Consider the following 18,447-nt stretch of genomic DNA (forward strand, 5'->3'; position numbering starts at 1 on the left):
ATGAGGCATCTAGGTTGACGGCTGAGCACTGGCCTCGACCGTAGTAACCGTGGGCGACAGCACCGTTACCTGAGAGTGGGGACCCGGGAGTGGAGTCACCTGGGGACATGGCAGGGAGTAAGGAATGTCATTTTGGACATAGGAAGTTGGAGGTGCCCGTAAACCATCTAAGTCAGGGCTGGCAAATTTTTCCTGTAAAGAGCTAGAGGAGCAGCCCTGGCTTGATGGCTCGGCTGGTTGGAGCATCATCCCGTACACCCAAAGGCTGTGGGTTCGATTCCCGGTCAGGGCACATGCTTAGGTTGCAGGTTTGATCCCCAATTGGGGCACATACAGGAAGCAACTGATAGATGTCTCTCTCTCTCTCTCCCTCTCCCCCCCTTTCTCCCCCCCTTTGTATCTCTCTAAAATCAATAAACATACCCTTAGGTGAGGATTAAAAGAAGAGATCTGGGTGATACATACTTTTTACTTGTAGGCCGTAGGTCTCTGGCAGAACTATCTAACTTAGCTGCTTGAGCATGAAAGCAACCATAGCCAGTAGGCAGATGAAAAATGATTTCAAGAAAGCTTTACTTCCGGACACTGTCCACACTCAGTGGGATATACGCTAAGAGAACTTTAAAAAAAAAAATCTTACACTGTTTTCAATGATCATCCGGTTGGCGGTAGCGCTGGTATTGTCGTACTCAAACTTGTGTACGGATTGTGAAATAAAGCAAATGAGTTAGTCATTTGGAGCGCTACCACCCAGGATTTGTAGCATAGAAAAAGAAGATAAAGATGTCAGATCAAAGAATTTAAGTAAAGACCTATAGTTTTGAATTAGAAACCCTGATAAGAAATGCATCTCTTCTGCTCTTGAAATAAGGTTTTCCCTGGGTCTGCCCTCAAAAAAATGTACAGTGGGCACCGCAGCTTCCAAATTTGGGTGCTAAATACTGTTAACCAATAAAAGAAACTGGGACTCCTTGGAGAAATGGCTGAGTCCAGGTCTGGGGCGGGGAGTGTGTAAGGTCGTTGATACATCTTATTATATCAGAAAGCCAAGGTGCACTCGGGTTTCTGGGATCATGTCAGAAAGGTTCAGTGGCCAATTGAAGGAAGCTAATAGGAATAATAACTGCAATTAATTGAAATGCATCAACTGTATCTTTAAATGTATGTGTTCCTAAGATAGAACACAAACAAAATCTCTGATTGGTTCAGTTAGGAAGATGTTGGAGCTGCAGCTGTATCTTCAAGCTGGTAAAGAAAGGGACAGAATCAAGCCCATCTCCTGCCTTCTCTGGACAAACTGTATGATGGGGTAACCACGTAGTTAATGAGGGGCAATTTTTCTCTTGTTACAGCATTTCAGGTGAAAACGTGAAGCAAGAAGGGTGGGAAAAAATATCCCCATTTATAGGCCCTCATGGACTAATGGTTCTAAGTGGTGACCGTGGGCACCTGCACCGGAAGAGAAGGGAGCAGCCGCTCGTGCCTCTTATTGGAAGCGCACGCTGGTCCCTGTGGGTCCCTGCTTCTGAAAGAGCACAAGCCGGAGTCTGGTTAGGTCTCAGGACTCAGTTACCGACGTACAGGAAAACCAGGACCAAGTAAGAGTGAGGCCTGGGCAGTCAGCCAGCAAATTGTAGGCTGCGGGGAACTCTCCAGGACAAATTAAATTGGGAGGAAAAAGAATTGAATTACAAGGAAAAAATAGAAAGAGAGGGCAGAACCTATAGGTTAAAAGAGACTTAAGCAGTATACCAACCGATTGCAATGGATGGAATTTATCTGGACTCTAATTCAAAGAAACTAGATAGAAAGAGAGGGATGGAAGGTGGGGGAGGGAGAGAAAAAATATAACCAAGGGGAGAATGTGAACCTCAACTAGATAACTGACTATATTGAAGGATCATTTTTAATTCTTTAAGGTATAATAATGGGATGGTGGTTGTGCTTCTCTTGGAGAATTGTTGCCTTTTAGAGCCACGTACCGAAATATTGGTAGGATGAAACGACACCGTGCCTGCACTTGCTCCGTGAGGACAGAACGGGCAAGGTGCAGAGGAAGCACGAGGAGCTCGTCGTTGAAGCTGGGAGATGGGGGCCCGGGTTCATTCTATGATGCTCCCGACTTCTACTTACGTTCGAAATTTCCAAAGTGAGAACTGTTTTTGCAAAAGTGCATTTATTAAGGCAGCGATTGGAGAAAGGGTGGGCTGAGACTCGCTAGAAGATGAGGCCTGGGTATTGGTTAAATGAACCCTACTGAAGTAACAGTGGTTGGTAACAAATAAAAATTTCGGGGGTAAACAATATGATTCAGTATGTATGTAGGCTGTTGCATGCTTGCCACACAAAATCTAGTTTCCTTCCATCGCCATGCATTTTACCCTTTTACCAATTCAACGGCTTTTATGAAGCAGGTTAATTTTTTTTTAAAGACTATTTATTTTTAGAGAGAGGAAGGGAAAAGGAGAGGGAAAGAAACACCAGTGTGTGGTTGCTTCTCGTGCGCCCCCTACTGGGGAACCTGGTCTGCAACCCAGGCCTGTGCCCTGACTGGGAATTGGACTGGTGACCCCTTCATTCACAGGCCGGCACTCGGTCCACTGGGCCACACCAGCCAGGGTGAAGCAGGTTAGTTTTTTAACCTGACTTATTTTCTTTCACCTTTATAATTCCTTTCATCCATATTTTGAAAGTTGACTCATCAGCGTGACCACCTGGGACCTAACACACTCACCTGTTTTCAGCCCCCCTCCTAAAACCTATTAATTTCCGAAGCCGATTGTTTTTTTATGGGAAAGCTGTACTCCTCTTGTCGGCTCCCAGGGATGCTAATAAAGTCCCGACGGCTTGCTCTTTAGGCTCCGGGATCTCCAGCTATGGGAATAACCCCCAAGATGTCCCCAAAGCCTTTGAGGACTGCATGCAAAAGGTCCAAGAGCAGATTCCAGCCCACCTGCATGGATCCACGTGCGTTTACTTGGGGGCCACGGCCGGGATGCGCTTGCTGAGGTAAGGACGGGACTGGCACGCAGGAGCCCCTCTGACCAAAATAGCCAAGAATGTGCCGGGCCTTGCCAAGAACGCAGCTCTATTTCTGGGAACAGACCCAAAAGCGAGAAGCCCGTATTCTGCCATAAATGCAGGCTTTAAACGGTGGGAAACTTTTCGTCTTTATTTGTATACCCCCAAAGAAACAGTCCTGAAATCAGTTCCCTTGCCAGTTTTGATGTGACCTCTGTTCATGGGGGTGTACCTTGAATTTTTCTTGGAAAAGTAGAAACTGTTTTTGACACCTGGTATTTTGACATCGGTGCCCGACCAGCTCCACCGAGTGCCTCCCATAGCCGTGCAGCTCGTACCGTGTATAAAGTGTTGCTGAAATCTGCTTTGAAGATCATGGCATTTCTGCCCCTTGCTGCATTCAAAGCCTTAGGAGTTACTGTGAAACAAACATCTCCTTTTAGGTCAAGTTAGCAGGTTCCTTCTAAACGTGCAGCTGTGACTTTTAGGCTAGTTGCATTGTTTCAGCATGCCTTTGTCTTCATTTTATTATTATAGTATTTTTGACCTTGAAATAAAAGAAAAATAGTTTAAAAACAAAAACCCATAGAACTTAAGGGTACGTATGGTAGAGGCTGCTCTACACTTTAAAAATAAGGCGTTATCCCCCAGAATGACACTCCCTCTGCTTTAAAGCCCCTTTGTCTGTGACCCCAGTGGTGTGAGATGACAGGTGTGGGCATGAAGCAAATACAGAGGGACGGACAAGCAGAGCCCCTTTAACGTGATCATCCCCCCCAAACAAACCATGAAGCTCCCCCAGCCGGACTGGGCCTTTTTCTCGCTGTTTTCCTCCCCTCGTTCCTGCTCCTGTGTCCTGGCTGACCAAGTGGAATGCGGAAGAAAGTCGGATTTCTTTGCTCGCTCTTGGAATCTACCATGTGTTTCAAAATTGTTGAGTTTCCCTGAAATAGAAATGATGTAGAAATTCCTTCTGTCTGCCTCGTCTTCCTCCTGGAAACAAAGAACCCAACTTTTTCTTAGTTGCTTTTTTTCTCTGAGTGAGAAATGATTGCGAGACTCTGTCGTTCGTAGCCTGTGACCAGCACCGAGGGATAGAGAGTCAGCACTTGGGAAAAAAGTGAAGGGATGTCCCACTTAAATAAACTATTAATTCCTCCTTGTAAAGCTTTCTGATGGTGATCCATCTCTTCTGAGCAACCAGCTGATATTTTAATTGCTGGAAAAGTCCAATATTAAAAAAAAATTCATGAGAAGCATCCCAGATGAGAACCAATAAAACCAGGGAGCCTCTGAATTATTTTCCAAGTGTTAATAGTTCGCTGCTGAACTGGAATGGATTTCTGTGTGTGGCATTGCTCCTTCTTCTTCATCCAAGAGTGAGCTGTGCCCTGGCTTTCTAAACACACTGACGAAAGGGAAAATAACGCCCCCAGTGAGCTTTCTTCCACAGGGTAAGGTGGCGGCTGGTGAATGAACAATAGAATATAACACCACATCATGGGTGATGTAAGACTGCTGTGTTGCCACCCTCCATCACCATGAACAAAGAACGAAGCAGGGACAGCTGGACACTCCCCCTCTTCCCTTCCCTGCCTCCTCTTAAGCTCCCCTTCCTTCTGGCCTGTTGAGGGCTTCTTTGTACGGTGTCCCCAAGAGATTGCTTATACCACTCCTGTGCCTGCTCCAGTCTCCTTTCCTCTGCTGATCTCAGACAGAGCAGTGGGGGTTAAGCACAAGGCTCTTTTGATGAGCTGGTTCCTAAAGACAGGGACAGGAACAGGAACAGGTTGGGGAGGAGGGAACAAGTAGTGTTTTTACTGGGACCTGTGTTCCTGCTTGGCAGTCTGACAGGTGACAAGTGCGCCCTAACTTCACTGCTACCTTTGAAGCCTCGGCTTGCTGAAGGGGCTGCCTGTGTTGCACACACCTGCAAATTGTCCCTGGCAGCCACGAGGTGGGGAGGTCCATGTGTTCACCTGGGGGAGACGATGTTAAGGCTCTGTTGTCTGGACACTCAGCCTTTTGCGTCCTGTGCCTTGCCTAGGTTGCAGAACGAAACGGCAGCTAACGAAGTCCTCGCGAGCATCCAAAACTACTTCCAGTCCCAGCCCTTTGATTTTAGGGGTGCTCAAATCATTTCTGGGCAAGAGGAAGGAATATATGGATGGATTACAGCCAACTATTTAATGGGCAATTTCCTGGAGGTGTGTGAAAACAAATGCATGGCTTTTATTCTTGCTATTTGTCCCTTCCCCTGTGGGTGGCAGCTTCAGCAGAGGTGCAGCCAACAGGGACACCTGTCCTGTGTCATCCCTGTTGTGTAGTGCATTCAGAAAGCACTTGGGGGACAATAGCCAAGAAGAGATACAGCTGGTGCGAAACCTTGGACCACGAGCAGGGCCAAGTGCATGGGGGAGAGGGAATATCATTCCACTAGCCGATGAGATATTGGGGGAGGGGGAGATGAGAATCTAATGATGGGCTACGGGTAATCTGAAGGGCAGCTGGAGAACAACCCTTCTAAGATGTTCCAGGGCCTCCTGGAATTCACAGAGCCTTCAGGCAGTCTGCCGCCCCAGGTCTCTGTCCCCAGGTGTCCTTCCACTGCAGTCCCCACACTCCCTTCTCCTTTGGCACAGAGGAAAGCTGACTCTAAGGGCCAACCACCACGTTCCAGGGGGCATAAACTGAGGACACTCCCCCTATATCCAGCCCAAGATCGATTCTGTTCCTCCTCAAGTGTATTTTTAAAATTTTCATTAATTGCCAACACTTAATATTTTAGAAATTTCACAGTTCTAGCTTCTCCTGACCTCACTCCCAAAACACTAGAAGTGCTGGTCACAGGGGACTCACATTGCTGCATGATAACAACCAACTGGAACAGAGCATAGCACATGCACTCCCCGGTTTGCCACAGTCCCCGCCATTCCCTATTGTACTTGACTCATGTATATTGCCTGCCAGCCCCCGTAAGCATTTCGGCTCAGCACCCCAGACACGGAGGAGAGATGTGGCCCTGAATGCTTCCCAAAATGTCCTAATTCTTAGCAGTAAGAGATGGGTCTTGGGTGGAGCACCCTGGGCAAACCGAAATGGTATCTTTGGCCTTTCCCCCTTGTTTCCTTTTCCCGCTGCGCAGAAGGACCTATGGCACATGTGGGCGCATCCGAATGGAGTGGAGACCACAGGCGCCCTGGATTTAGGCGGCGCCTCCACCCAGATATCCTTCGCAGTGGGAGAGACGGCGGAGCTGAACACCAGTGACATTGTGCGGGTGTCCCTGTATGGCTACGTGTACCCACTCTACACACGCAGCTTCCAGTGCTATGGCCGCAATGAGGCTGAGAAGAGATTTCTGGCAATGCTCCTTCAGGTACCTGAGCGGGGGGGAGCAGGTGTTTCCTTGGGGGTCTCAGCCGAGGGCAGGGTGCCTTGCCTTCTGGGGTCTGTCCTTTCCAATCCACTTAGAAAGTGGATGAAAACAACAGCGTTTTCGGGCTTGCTCACACGCCCTCTCTCTGCTGTGTTTGACCACTTGCAGTGTATTTGAGTCCGAATGCCAAGGAAATTCCAGAGCTCCAGATGTTTTGTAAACATGATTCGAGTCCCAGGATCCCTTTATGGACACAAGCTGTTTTAAGCCAGTAGCCAAATAAGCCTGAGAATCTTAAGAGTCCCCCATGTTCAGACAAAATAACAACAGCAGCCACGAGAGACATGCTCGCCGTCCCCAGGCTCGGCCTCCTGGTGGATGGACTTATATGAGGCAGGCTTGATGCCCTTTATATGGTGGGATTTTGGAGCCACTGAATTCCATCATGTCGGACAGCGGTTCACATGGTAACCGTTCCACGGCCCAGATGGCTACTGCAGGCATCAGCTCTGTGCTGTCGCTGCTCTAAACTCAGTGTGGTGTAGTGTGTACCAGCGAGCACTAACTCCTCCAATGACGCCCCAGCCCCAGACTCCAGTGCCCCGAGGACATCCACCGCACCACGGCTGAGGAGGGACGTTGAAGGGAGGGGATCTCACCACCCAGAGGGGCATGAGGCCAGCCAGAGGCCACAGATCCTGGCTTCTGACGGGACCTGGGGGAGGAGGCAGGGCTGGGTCAGCCTGTGAACATGGTGGACCCAGCATCGTTAGGGACACTGCCACCTCTCCGACCTCCCTTGGTCACCGAGGAGGGGAACAGCATTCCCCAGACACGAGCCTGCAGAAGCACTGGGCTGGCTCCCAGAAGTGGGGTCTGCAGGATCTCCAGCCCCCTGTGTTTATGGAGCAGTCACGCTGGGCGGTGTGTGAGCATTCAGCCTCCAGCTCCAGTCCACCCCCCACACAGTTCTGTCCCAGCCTCACAGGAAAGGCTGGGGCCTCAGGACACCTGCACCCGACAGGTACGGGCGGGAGAGGCTAGGCCCTGCCGGGAGGATCGGGCGGAAGACCGTGCAGGCAGCCTCCAGCTACTCGTCATGGCTCCGGAGACTCGGGGCCCACCCAACTCTCGCCTCCCCCGCTCCCAGCCAAACCATCCCCAGGGGAACCCAGTCCACTCTCCCCAGCAAGGCCCCCAGCAACGCCCCCAGCACCACCTCTCCTCTCCACCGGCTCATTAAAGTGTTCCAGCCCACACACCTCTTTCCAGGAGAAAAGCTCTAGGAAATCCTCTTTTCTCCACCTCCTTTTATTTCAGTCAATGCTTAATGCTCCACTGGTTGGCCTGGCAGTGGGGGAGTGGGGATGGGGGTAGGGAAGGAGTCACCGGGGAACTCCGGCAGGAGAGACAGGCGAAATGTTCCTTCTCCCAGGGTGAGTGGGGGTCAGAGACTCTAACCTCATAAACTCGGCTGGCCCCAAGTGTAATACTCCACCCATCTGAGGTCTCGTTTGGCTTTGAAACCACAAGTATCCAGGTGTGAGGCCAGGACTGGGAGCAGAGTTGTGAGATGGCAGTCTCTCCCTGGGGACGGTCAGCTCACAGGGACGGGCCATCTCTGCCATGTGCCTGGTGACCTCTGGGTGCCTGAGAGGGTGGCTGTGCCCTGGGCGCCTTCTGACTCAGTGAGGGAAGGGACCCAGAGGATCACCTGCAAGCACAGGTCTGGGCCTGCCCGACTGACACCTCCATCAGCCAGACCTGCGCTGGCAAGACCGGCCCAGATGGTTCACGCACATGATTACATGGTGAACACGGGCGGAGTCAGTGCCACCTGCCTGGGTCCCGTTTCCTCTTCTGGGACGGCAGGGCCTGCACAGTGTGGTGAGGACACCTGGGGAGATACTTGGCCAGTTATCCTCTTATTAACAAGTCTCCAGGCACCCAGGGCTCCCGTCTTTCTCTGGTAGCACAGTTGACACTAGGGACAGGCTTTCACTTTCTTTCTTTCCTTCCTCCAGTAAGATTTTTTTTGTTTTTGTTTTTAAAGTCATATGTGTTCAGTATTTTACTTCGGTCAAGATTTTACTGTAGGGAAAACAAGATGATTTAATGGTTTTGCCACCAGGGTTCCAATCCTGTTCCTTCAAAAAGAGAGTTTATAAACAGAACCACGTACACTTAGGAATGTAGCACAAGGTAAAGGGAACATTATGGTTTTCACCAGTAAATAAAAGATTAGATAGTCATCGGGAAAATGTAAAGTGAGCTCCCTACCACAATCTGTACACCAAATAAGTTACAAACAGATCAGAGATTTGTGTGTAACGAGGATGTTTATTGCAGTGTTGTTTGTAGCGGCAGAAGGATTGGAAACCACACCAGTTTCCATCGAGGGGGCATTTCTTAAATAAACCACAGTTTATTTGCACAGTGAAGTTCTATGCAGCTGCTAAAAAGAAGACGCTGTCTACACTGACAGTAAATGGAAAGATATCAGAGATGGATTTTTAAGTAAGAAAAACAAGGGGCAGAACAGTGTGTAGAGTCCTACTGTGTATGGTTTTTAAAAAAGAGCTAAGAAAGGACACACATATTTGCATATGCATATGAGCATCACAGGCAAAATCTCTGATAGAACACACAAAAACCGGCAACAGAGGTCACTTCTGGGAGGTGGGATCTGGTGGGTGGGAGGGGTGAGGGGGACACAATTTTCACATGTCCGTGTGTCCACTCTGGGCTGTTTTATTAGGTGGACAGATAGCACTTCATTCCCAACGGCCGATTAATCTCAGCATACCTTGTTTTCTCGTCCAAACGGAGTTCCTGAAACCTGCTTCACGGCGCTGTCCTAGGGGCTGGGTCAGGTCATGGGCGAGAGAGCCTGGCCTGTGCCTGGTGCAGGTCCCTGTCCCCACCCTGCCACTTGAGTTGTTTAGACAACTTGGGAGCCGCCTTCAAGTACCCACTGACCGAGAACGGCATTTTTTCCATTTCTCCCTTGGCATTAGAGAGTAGCAACTATGAGAATTTGCAAAAAAAAAAAAGTATTTGGTCCTTCACAAATGAGTGATTTCTAATAGCTCGCTCTATTTTTTTTTTTAAGATTTTACTTATTTTTAGAGAGAAGGGAAGAAAGGGAGAGAAACATCAATCAGTTGCCTCTCCTACATCCCCAGCCGGGAATCAAACCGGTGACCTTTGGCTTTGCAGGACTGCAGTCCAGCAGCTGAGGCATGCCACTCAGGGTTCTAATAGCTCACCGTTGTCCCTACAGAATTCTACCACCAAAACCAATGTCATCAACCCCTGCTACCCTCGCGATTACTCCACCTCCCTCAAAGGAGGCCACGTATTCGACAGCCCGTGCACAGAGGATCTGAAGCCTGGACGTTATGACCCCAACGACACCATCACTTTTGAAGGAACCGGGGACCCATTGCTGTGCAGGGTGAAGGTGGCCTCCCTGTTTGCCTTCAAAGCTTGCCGCGGGCGAGAAGTCAGCTGCTTTGATGGTATTTATCAGCCGGCAGTTAAAGGATCTTTCGTGGTAAGAGCAGAAATCGCTGAAATAACTACCTTTTCTTCCCACTGAACATCTGTTTCTCAGCTTTCTATTTCTCGTCTGCCGACCTGCTTCCCAACATCTGATTCCCTGCCTGCAACCCCCCACCGTCGGTCCCGTTCTGAGAGCTGATGTGCTTCCGTTCTGCCTCCTTGCAGGCCTTTGCAGGGTTCTTCTACACAGCCAGCGCTTTGAACCTCACGGGCAGCTTTTCCCTGAGCACCTTCAACTCCAGCACCTGGGATTTCTGCTCACAGAATTGGGGTCAGGTCAGTATTTAAAGAGGGAGGGTCAGTAGCAGTATAAGGCGGCAGCGCAGAGTGTGTTCCGTTTGTGCACACGTGCGTGTTCCGGATTTGGCCTTTACACGGTTCTGCTTTGAACCCCATAAAGTGGGAGCGTGAGGGCCCCACGCCCGCATCCCGGATGAACGGTCCGACCACAGAAGCGGTGGTGAGAGGGGTGTCTGGGTCGGTAAGCGCTCTGCAGACTGAGAGACTGTTTTTACATGATGTTGTGGGGGGATGTTTTCAATATTATGTCATTGCATTATTTTCTCGTACTTTCATAATGAGATTCTGGGTGGTACGATTCTTTCAAATAGGGCTGTTGACCTCCGGGGTCCTGAAATGTGCCTTTTACAACCCCCTGCCCGCCTTCCCCCTGCAGCTCCCGCAGCTGCTGCCCCGGTTCGATGAAGCCTATGCCCGCTCCTACTGCTTCTCCGCCCACTATATCTACCACTTGCTCGTGAGCGGGTACAGATTCACCGAGGACACCTGGCCCCAGATCTGTTTTAAAAAAGAAGTAAGTCGGAGCCCAGATCTTGTCCTCCTCTTCCTCTCAGTACAGAGGTCTGTGTGGGTGCATGCGAAAGATGAGCCTGGTCCCTCGGGAGCTTCCCAGGAGGGGTGATGGGGAGTCCAGAGGAGGCAGCGCCCGCAGACCCTTCCCCACGAGGAAAGGGTTGGAAGCTGGGCCCTGGGGGCTCTGAGTTCTGTGCTGGCAGGACTGCGCCCTCATCCCTGAGCATTCAGCGCAGGGCCAGGAGCCTGGCTGGTGCTTAGTGAGTGTTTGTTGAGTGAATAAATAGATTAAGGACTTGAGACTTCATCCCCAAAAGAACCTTCGAGTAGAACACTATTAAGAGAACAAAGAAGATAGTAACTAATGGCCCTCCATTTACGCAGTGTCAGCGTAGGACACTGGCTCCAGGGCCTGAGAGATTAAATAAAATTTTCTCTTGGAAAGAGCCCAAGGCACCGTATTTACTGTCCAGTGTCTGGAATGGGCCACAGCTGGAGTCACAGCTGTCCCCAGGTGACTGGTGACGGGCCTGGGTCCCTGCTTTCAGGCAGAGCCAGCCCCGCAGACCTGAACAGGTGTCCCCTGGGTCTGGGAGCGCCGTCCGCTTTCAGAAATAGCAGGTCCAAAGCCCAAAGGGTATCTGGAGTCAGTCTGTTCAGGATCAACTTTGGCGGTAATTAGATTGAACCAGTCAACACCCGACATTAGCCCATGACTGTCTTTTACGCAAATAAATCAAATCATCGACAAGGAAAGATGTCTGGAGACATATCGGGACTGTGGGCAGCATGGCCTCGCTAGGCTTTACCTCATGATCTAATTACTAGAAAGGTGCATTGTGGGAATGGAGAGAGACTTTCCAATGAATACCAGCCTGGACGCAACAGAATTCTAGGTTCCAAGTTCCTTCCATTATTTATGAAGAATTTTTTTATCCAGCCAAATTAGTGTGTAAATGTGAGAGCACAGGAAGGCTTCAGAGGCGGTGCTACACAAAGACTTAACGTCAGAATTGGTTTTGGAGGAGGTACTTAAGTAAGAATAGAAATAAATCCAGGAGATGTTATAAAAACACAGGAAGGAAGAATAAATGATGTTGTAGTTTAACAGGTATATTTTTTTAAAAAAAAGAAAACTAAAGCCCTGGCTGGTGTAGCTCAGTGGATTGAGCGCGTGCCTGTGAACCAGAGGGTCGTGGTTCGATTCCCAGTCAGGGCACATGCGTGGGTTGCAGGCCAGTTCCCAGCAGGGGACCCACGAGAAGCAACCACAGATTGATATTTCTCTCCCTCTCTCCTTCCCTTCTCCTCTAAAGATCAATAAATAAAATCTTTTAAAATAAAAAAAGGAAGAAGAAAACTAAGAACCCCCAAAAGGCAAAAGAAGAATTTATCCATATACCAGAATAATCCAGAATTCAACTGTAGCCCATGTCCAGTGTGATGGAGACAGGATAGGACACAGGACAGAGGACATGGGGATGTAAGAGTGGCCGAAACTGCTCGTCTTTTAAAGGGAACACACACACACACACACAATTTTTAAGACAAGAAAGGAAAAATAAATATAGGAAGAGAGCACTCTTTAAAAATTTTAAACTAACATATTAGAAGTCCAAATATATCAATAATCACAATAATCATAAATGGGCTAAATTTACCAGTTAAGAAACAAATAGTGTCAGACCAGGTTTTAAAAAATCAATTAATGTGGTTTGTAAGAGAAACACTTTAAAGAAATACTTAGGCTTGCCACACGAGGACATGGAAAGATTGAAAGTTAAAAAAACTTTTTTACATGTCAGACGAACATCACCCAAAAGAAAACTGGCGTAGCTATTTGAGATCTGAAGAAAAAAAGTCTTTAAGATACAGAGCATCATTCAGGAGAGAGAGGATTGCAACATAATGCTAAAAAGTTCAGTTCATCCTTAAAATTGGAAATTTGAAATACTTATCCATCTAGTAAAACAACCTAAAAATGATGGAGCTACCTAGGTTCCAACCTAAAATTGATGGAACTACCAGAAGAAATTGACAAAGCCAATTTATTAGAAGCCGGTCCCCAGTTTAGTAAACACACATTACCCTCTTCCTTCAGCCGCTGACAGTAGGAAAGTTCTCACTGTTGTGAACTGTGCTCTCATCACACTCGGCTGTAACGAGCTTGGGAGGATTAGTTCTGACTTTCTCTGCAGGGCTGGAGGGGGGCTCTCTCTCTCTCTACCCTCTGGGGTCCCAGTGACCTGGACTCTGGCCCAGTCTGCAATGTCTGAACTTGAGCAAGACCTTTGACCTCCTTTCCCGTGGGTGTTCCATGGACAGTGGTGGGCCTGGGTATGCAATTCCCACCCTGTCCCCTGCCCGGGGAGCTGAGCTACCTCTTGTCCTTCACAGGTGGAAAACAGCAGCATAGCCTGGTCTCTGGGCTACATGCTCAGCCTGACCAACCAGATCCCAGCAGAAATGCCCCTGGTCCGCCTGCCCCTGAAGCCCCCGACCTTTATGAGCACCATGGCCTTCTTCACGGGAGTGGCCTTGCTGAGCCTGGCCTTCCTGGTGGTCTACCTGTACATGTCGTCCAGGAAACAGCGGCGCTCCCAGCATGTCTTGGACCACACGGTGGATTCTGAGTGAGCCTTGGAAGCAGCTTCTGGAACCAAAGGGCCACCCAGACCCAGCCTGGGCGGCACCAGACAATGCACATGAAATGCCTGTCTGCGGGGGACACAACCAAAGTCAAATACTTAGGTCGTGCGCCCCCTCAGACACCGACCGATGCCAAAGCACCTCCTGGGGAGTCCCTCAACTGTTCTGTGTACCTTGCTCCTCCAGGGATGCCACCCCCTGGCTTGCTGGCCTCCTGGGAGCAGGGAAGACGGGCCATCAAAGTCAGGCTCTGTATTCCCGTGCCCAGGAGGGAAAGTAAGCGGAGCCTAAGACAGTTTAGTGTTGAAGAACTGGCTTCAGGGCTCCTTCCGCACTCTGTCCTCCATCGGAAGCGCCGTGTTCCTCCTGGTGAGTTTGGAGGCTGCACCCACGCAGCCTTTGACCCAGTCCTAGAGCTGGTTTTGTGGCTTTCTCCCAATTGTCCTTAACTGAGACTTCCCTCTAGCAATCCCATACACATGCAGCTCCTTCAGACCGTCGAACAGTCTTTGGGAGAGACAACGCCTTTACGCCAAACAACGGTGGTCACAGCCAGCTTCTGTCATGCAGGCAGAAAGAACCTGAAGGACAGACACACAGCAAGTCTCCCAGAAAACTCCTGGCCATTTTCGAAGTGGGGTTCCCACTCGGGCCTCTGGTCGTTAGACTGCAGCTGATGTGTGTGGCACTATCTTGCCCTCCCCTGCCCACTGCTCTTGTTGTCGTAGGCAGCGTGTGCTGCTGGCGAGGGTGTGGCACCCCAGATCACTTCTCCATCCTTCCGTTGTTCGCATGGAGTGCGCATTTTGTCCACCGTTCCCGCAGGTATACTTGATGCTGTCACATGCTGTTCCGGCATCTGCCTACCAGTTACTTAGCTACGTGGTAGACCTTGCTGCATAGTAGCCATTGTTCTCGACTTTGGAGAAAGAAAAGGAAGCTGCAGGGACATTTAACACGGAAGTGGGATGAGAAAGAACGCCAGCATGTCAATGGCTACCAAGTAAAAATCAACATGCTTTCAGATTGTTGTTTGGTAGCTTGCCGGGGAATAAAGGACTCAATTTATTTTGACTTGCGGTGTGTGTGTGTTATCTTGTATATAGTACTTTCTCCGAAGGTCCTACAGTGGTATTCATGGGAAGAAACTTTAAAAATGAAGAACATTTTCTTAGGAAAACTTTCCTAGTGAATTAAGAAAATGATGCTTGAATGTTACCTTTATTCCAGAGAGTTCAAAGGGCTTCACTCTGATAAACCTTTGGCTCCCCAGGATAACTGGTGATAACTGGTGAACATTTCTTTGCCTTATTTGGCAGCGACACTTCTGTGGGGACACAGCCTGCCATTCAGGTCTTGACCCTCACCCAGAAAGGCTGCTCCGGTTCTAAGATGCACTCTTGCTCCCATAGTTCTCCCTGCCTAGACCATGGGTCATCCTTGTACCCAGACTATGCACATTTCTCAGGGCCCAATTCTAACTCTGCTTCCACAGAGCTTTCTTTAAACACACACACATACACACACACACACACACACACACACACACACACTATAGTGTATCTCCTGGACTACCTGTGCAAAACTGATTACGTTATAAATTCTTACATCATTATTTATCTTTGTGTGTGCACATGGCTTGTTTCTAAAATAGACAGAAGGCTGCTTATGAGCCAAGCCCGCCATTCATCACTTATTCAACAGACACCTAAGAAACACCTACTGTGGTCCTAACATTTTGCCTTGTGTGACCTTGGATTTGGGTAAATGCTATGAATGTATTACATACTCAACATATTGCTTGACTGATATTGACTGGAGGGTAGGCAATAAGTTATAGAGCTATTAGATAAGAATAGCATACAAATCACCGAGAGTTGATGGGAACAAAAGGGTATGTCTGAACAGGAAACAGGGCCAGGGCTTCTTGAAGGCGAGCCCCAGTCAGCATTTCTAGCCCATTCAGGGATGTGGAATAAGCTAATGAGGTATCTGGGGCTTTCTCATGTATATCAGTCTTTTTGTGTTGTGTTGTGCTGTGTTTTTTTTCCCTTATCAAAGAATCTTCACAGATGGACAATCACCAAATCTTCAGACCAAGTGACGTAGCCAGGACTGCCGCGGGAGGCAGAATCGAAGGTGGACTTCATGCTATTCACCCCTGGTGTTACTCTCAGGATTAGGTCGTTATGTGAGGACATGAGCGATTTGAGGACATAAAATGTAATTACTAATCAGTTGACCTTAAAATGGAGAGGTTATCCAGGTAGGCTTAACCTCATCAGATGAGGTCTTTCAAGGCAGAGAGTATTTCCTCCGAAACGGCTGGTCATATTCAAAGCACAAGAAAGGCTTGACTGTTGCTAGCTTAAAAATGGAGACAGCCAGGTGGAAATGGCCCAAGAGCATTTCCTAGGAACTAAGAGCAACCCCTGGTTGACAGCCAGCAAGAACCTGGGACCTCAGTCCTATAACTCTATGAAACTGGGTTCAGCCAAGAACCAGAATGAACTTGGAAGCAGGTTGCCCCAGAGCCTCCAGATAAGAGCTCCACCCAGTTAACACGTTGATTTCAGCCTTGGGGACCCTAAGCAGGGGACCCAGGTGAGCCCACCTGGACTCTGACCTATAAAACTGCAAGGCAGTAAACGCAGGTTTTTGTAGATCACCAAGTTTGTGGCAATTCGTTACACAGCAGTAGGGAATTAATACGGCTCCAGAGTCCCAAGCCCCTTGGCTCCAGCCAGAGCCACCTCTTATGCATGGAATTGGTGGTGAAGGTGACAGTAATTAGTTATCACAAAGTGTGCTCGTTCTTTACAATAACCATGTGAGAAAAGCATGGGCTCAGAGGTAAAATAATACGCCAACACCATCCAACTAGTAAGCAGTTTCGGAGATGGAGATTGTGAGTTGAGATTCTGACCTGCTTGGGTCTGAAACCCTTACGTGTAGCCAGTTCCTTTCACAGAGAAAGGCAGCCCTGTGGCAGGGAGGAGTTTGGCCTTAGGATTGTCTAGCCCAACATACGGTCACTTGATTCATGACACAGAGGTGTCACATCAGATCAGTGAGAAAAAATGGGGGACACCTGGATTCCCATGTGGGAAAAGGAAGTTCAACCCCTCCCACATATCATTTTCAAAAGTATTTCCAGGTATGAACGATAAACCAATAAAGGTTTGGGGATAAAGTGTAGGGGAAACATTTTAAGATCTTGAGTGAGGAAAGGGTTTCTTAAACACCACACACACACGCAAAAGACTTAACCATAAGAGGATACTTGATATGTTTGATTACATTAAAATTAACTTCCATTCATGGAAAAACACCACTAAAAGAGTAAAAAGACAAGCCACAGAGCGGAAGAAGGTATCTGCAACATAAATGACCAATAAAGGACTAGTTTTTATTTTTATTTTTTTAAAGATTTTATTTATTTATTTTATGGAGATAGGGAAGGGAGGGAGAAAGAGAGAGAGTGAAACATCAATGTGTGGTTGCCTCTCACACACCCCCTACTGGGGACCTGGCCTGCAACCCAGGCATGTGCCCCAACTGGGAATCAAACCAGCTATGCTTTGGTTCACAGGCTTGCGCTCAACCCACTGAGCTACACCAGCCAGGGCCAAGGACTCGTTTTTAAATTACACAAAGAATTCCTCCAAATCAGCGAGAAAAAAATCAGATGATCCAATTTTTTTCTCAACGGGCAAAAGGCTTGGCAAGGCACTACACAAGGGAGAAATGTTCAATACACAGGAAAACGCACTCAGTCTGACTAAGTCTGTCAGGGCAACGCATACTCAGACTGCTGTGAGTTAACACTATGCAAATTAAGGCAGCCGCCCTGGGAAACTGTGGTATGGTCTACAAAGTTGGAGATGTGCTTCCCCGATGATCCGGAAATCCCAGTCCAAGAGATATGCCTTAGAGGATATGTGTTCTAAGGTACGTACATGTGCATTCGCCAGGATACACACCAGAGAACATTCTTACTGGCAAGCAACATGCCAATCCCATAAAATGAAAGAGTAAACAGTGATATATCTGTAATGGAAAATACCACACGGCCTGAAAACAAAAGAACTACCAATATATGTTCAATATGGGTGACTCTCACAGGGTAATAAGTCACAAAAGGTATATTATATATATATAGATTTATATATAATATTTATATAAAAATATACATTTATATATAAAGTATATATATATATAATTCTATTTATATAAAGTTCAAAAACAGGCAAAACTAAACACAGAAGATAAACTCTGAAGAAAAGCAAGAAAATCATTACTCTTACATTTGGGGGGTAAACAGAGGTTGTGTTCAGAAAGGCATAAACAGAGGTCTCAGTCTGCTAGGGCCACCATAACAAAATACCAGAGACCAGATGGCTTAAGCAACAGAAATCTAATTTCTCATAGTTCTGGACGCTGGGAAGTCCAAGATCGAGGTGGCAGCCGGTTCAGTTCCTGGAGAGAGCTCCCCTCCTGCCTTGCAGACAGCTGCTTTCTCACTGCGTCCTCGCACGGTCTTGCCTCCGTGCTTGTGCAGGCAGAGTGGGCTCTCTGGTGTCCTTCTTACTAATCCTGTCATGATTAGCGGGCACTGCCTCATGACCCCAGCTGACCTGAACTACCTCCCCAAAGCCGCATATCCAAATGCCATCGCGTTGGGGGTTAGGACTTTTAACAAATGAATACCGAGGGCACACAAACATTCGGCCCATAGTAACAGGGCTTCTGGGGTGAGAGAGAGATTCTAGAACTAGTTAGTAATTACAGGGGTTCCCTTTTTGCAACCATTTATGCACTTTCTGTGTGTCCTTTAAAGAATAAAATTATAGAACTGGACTAACTCAAGAATTTTCTATTTGCTACCTCTCTGATCTCATAAAGTCTTTCAACCCCTTTGGGCCTTTATTTCTTCATGCATGAAATGGGAATAATAGCTACATCACGGGAGAGTTGAGAAAAGAGAAATTTAGTATTCAGTCAGTGTCTGTCATGGAACA

At 48.1% G+C, this 18,447-nt stretch overlaps 1 protein-coding gene across 2 annotated transcripts in view; it reads left to right on the forward strand.

The window, feature by feature from the left end:
* ENTPD3 (ectonucleoside triphosphate diphosphohydrolase 3) overlaps positions 1-14,500 on the forward strand; it is a 27,842-nt gene extending 13,342 nt beyond the window's left edge. For both annotated transcript variants that reach the window (XM_053668937.1, XM_053668936.1), the window contains exons 5-11: positions 2,859-3,009; positions 5,069-5,228; positions 6,167-6,400; positions 9,684-9,956; positions 10,130-10,240; positions 10,641-10,778; positions 13,175-14,500. In XM_053668937.1, the coding sequence (XP_053524912.1) occupies positions 2,859-3,009; positions 5,069-5,228; positions 6,167-6,400; positions 9,684-9,956; positions 10,130-10,240; positions 10,641-10,778; positions 13,175-13,414 (1,307 nt within the window). In that variant the 3' untranslated portion in view covers positions 13,415-14,500. The remainder of the gene's footprint in view (positions 1-2,858; positions 3,010-5,068; positions 5,229-6,166; positions 6,401-9,683; positions 9,957-10,129; positions 10,241-10,640; positions 10,779-13,174) is intronic.
* The last annotated feature ends 3,947 nt before the right edge of the window (positions 14,501-18,447 follow it).

The sequence above is a fragment of the Artibeus jamaicensis genome, unplaced genomic scaffold (assembly GCF_021234435.1).
Source record: "Artibeus jamaicensis isolate MK-2021 breed Jamaican fruit bat unplaced genomic scaffold, CSHL_Jam_final contig_519, whole genome shotgun sequence".
NCBI lineage: Eukaryota > Metazoa > Chordata > Mammalia > Chiroptera > Phyllostomidae > Artibeus > Artibeus jamaicensis.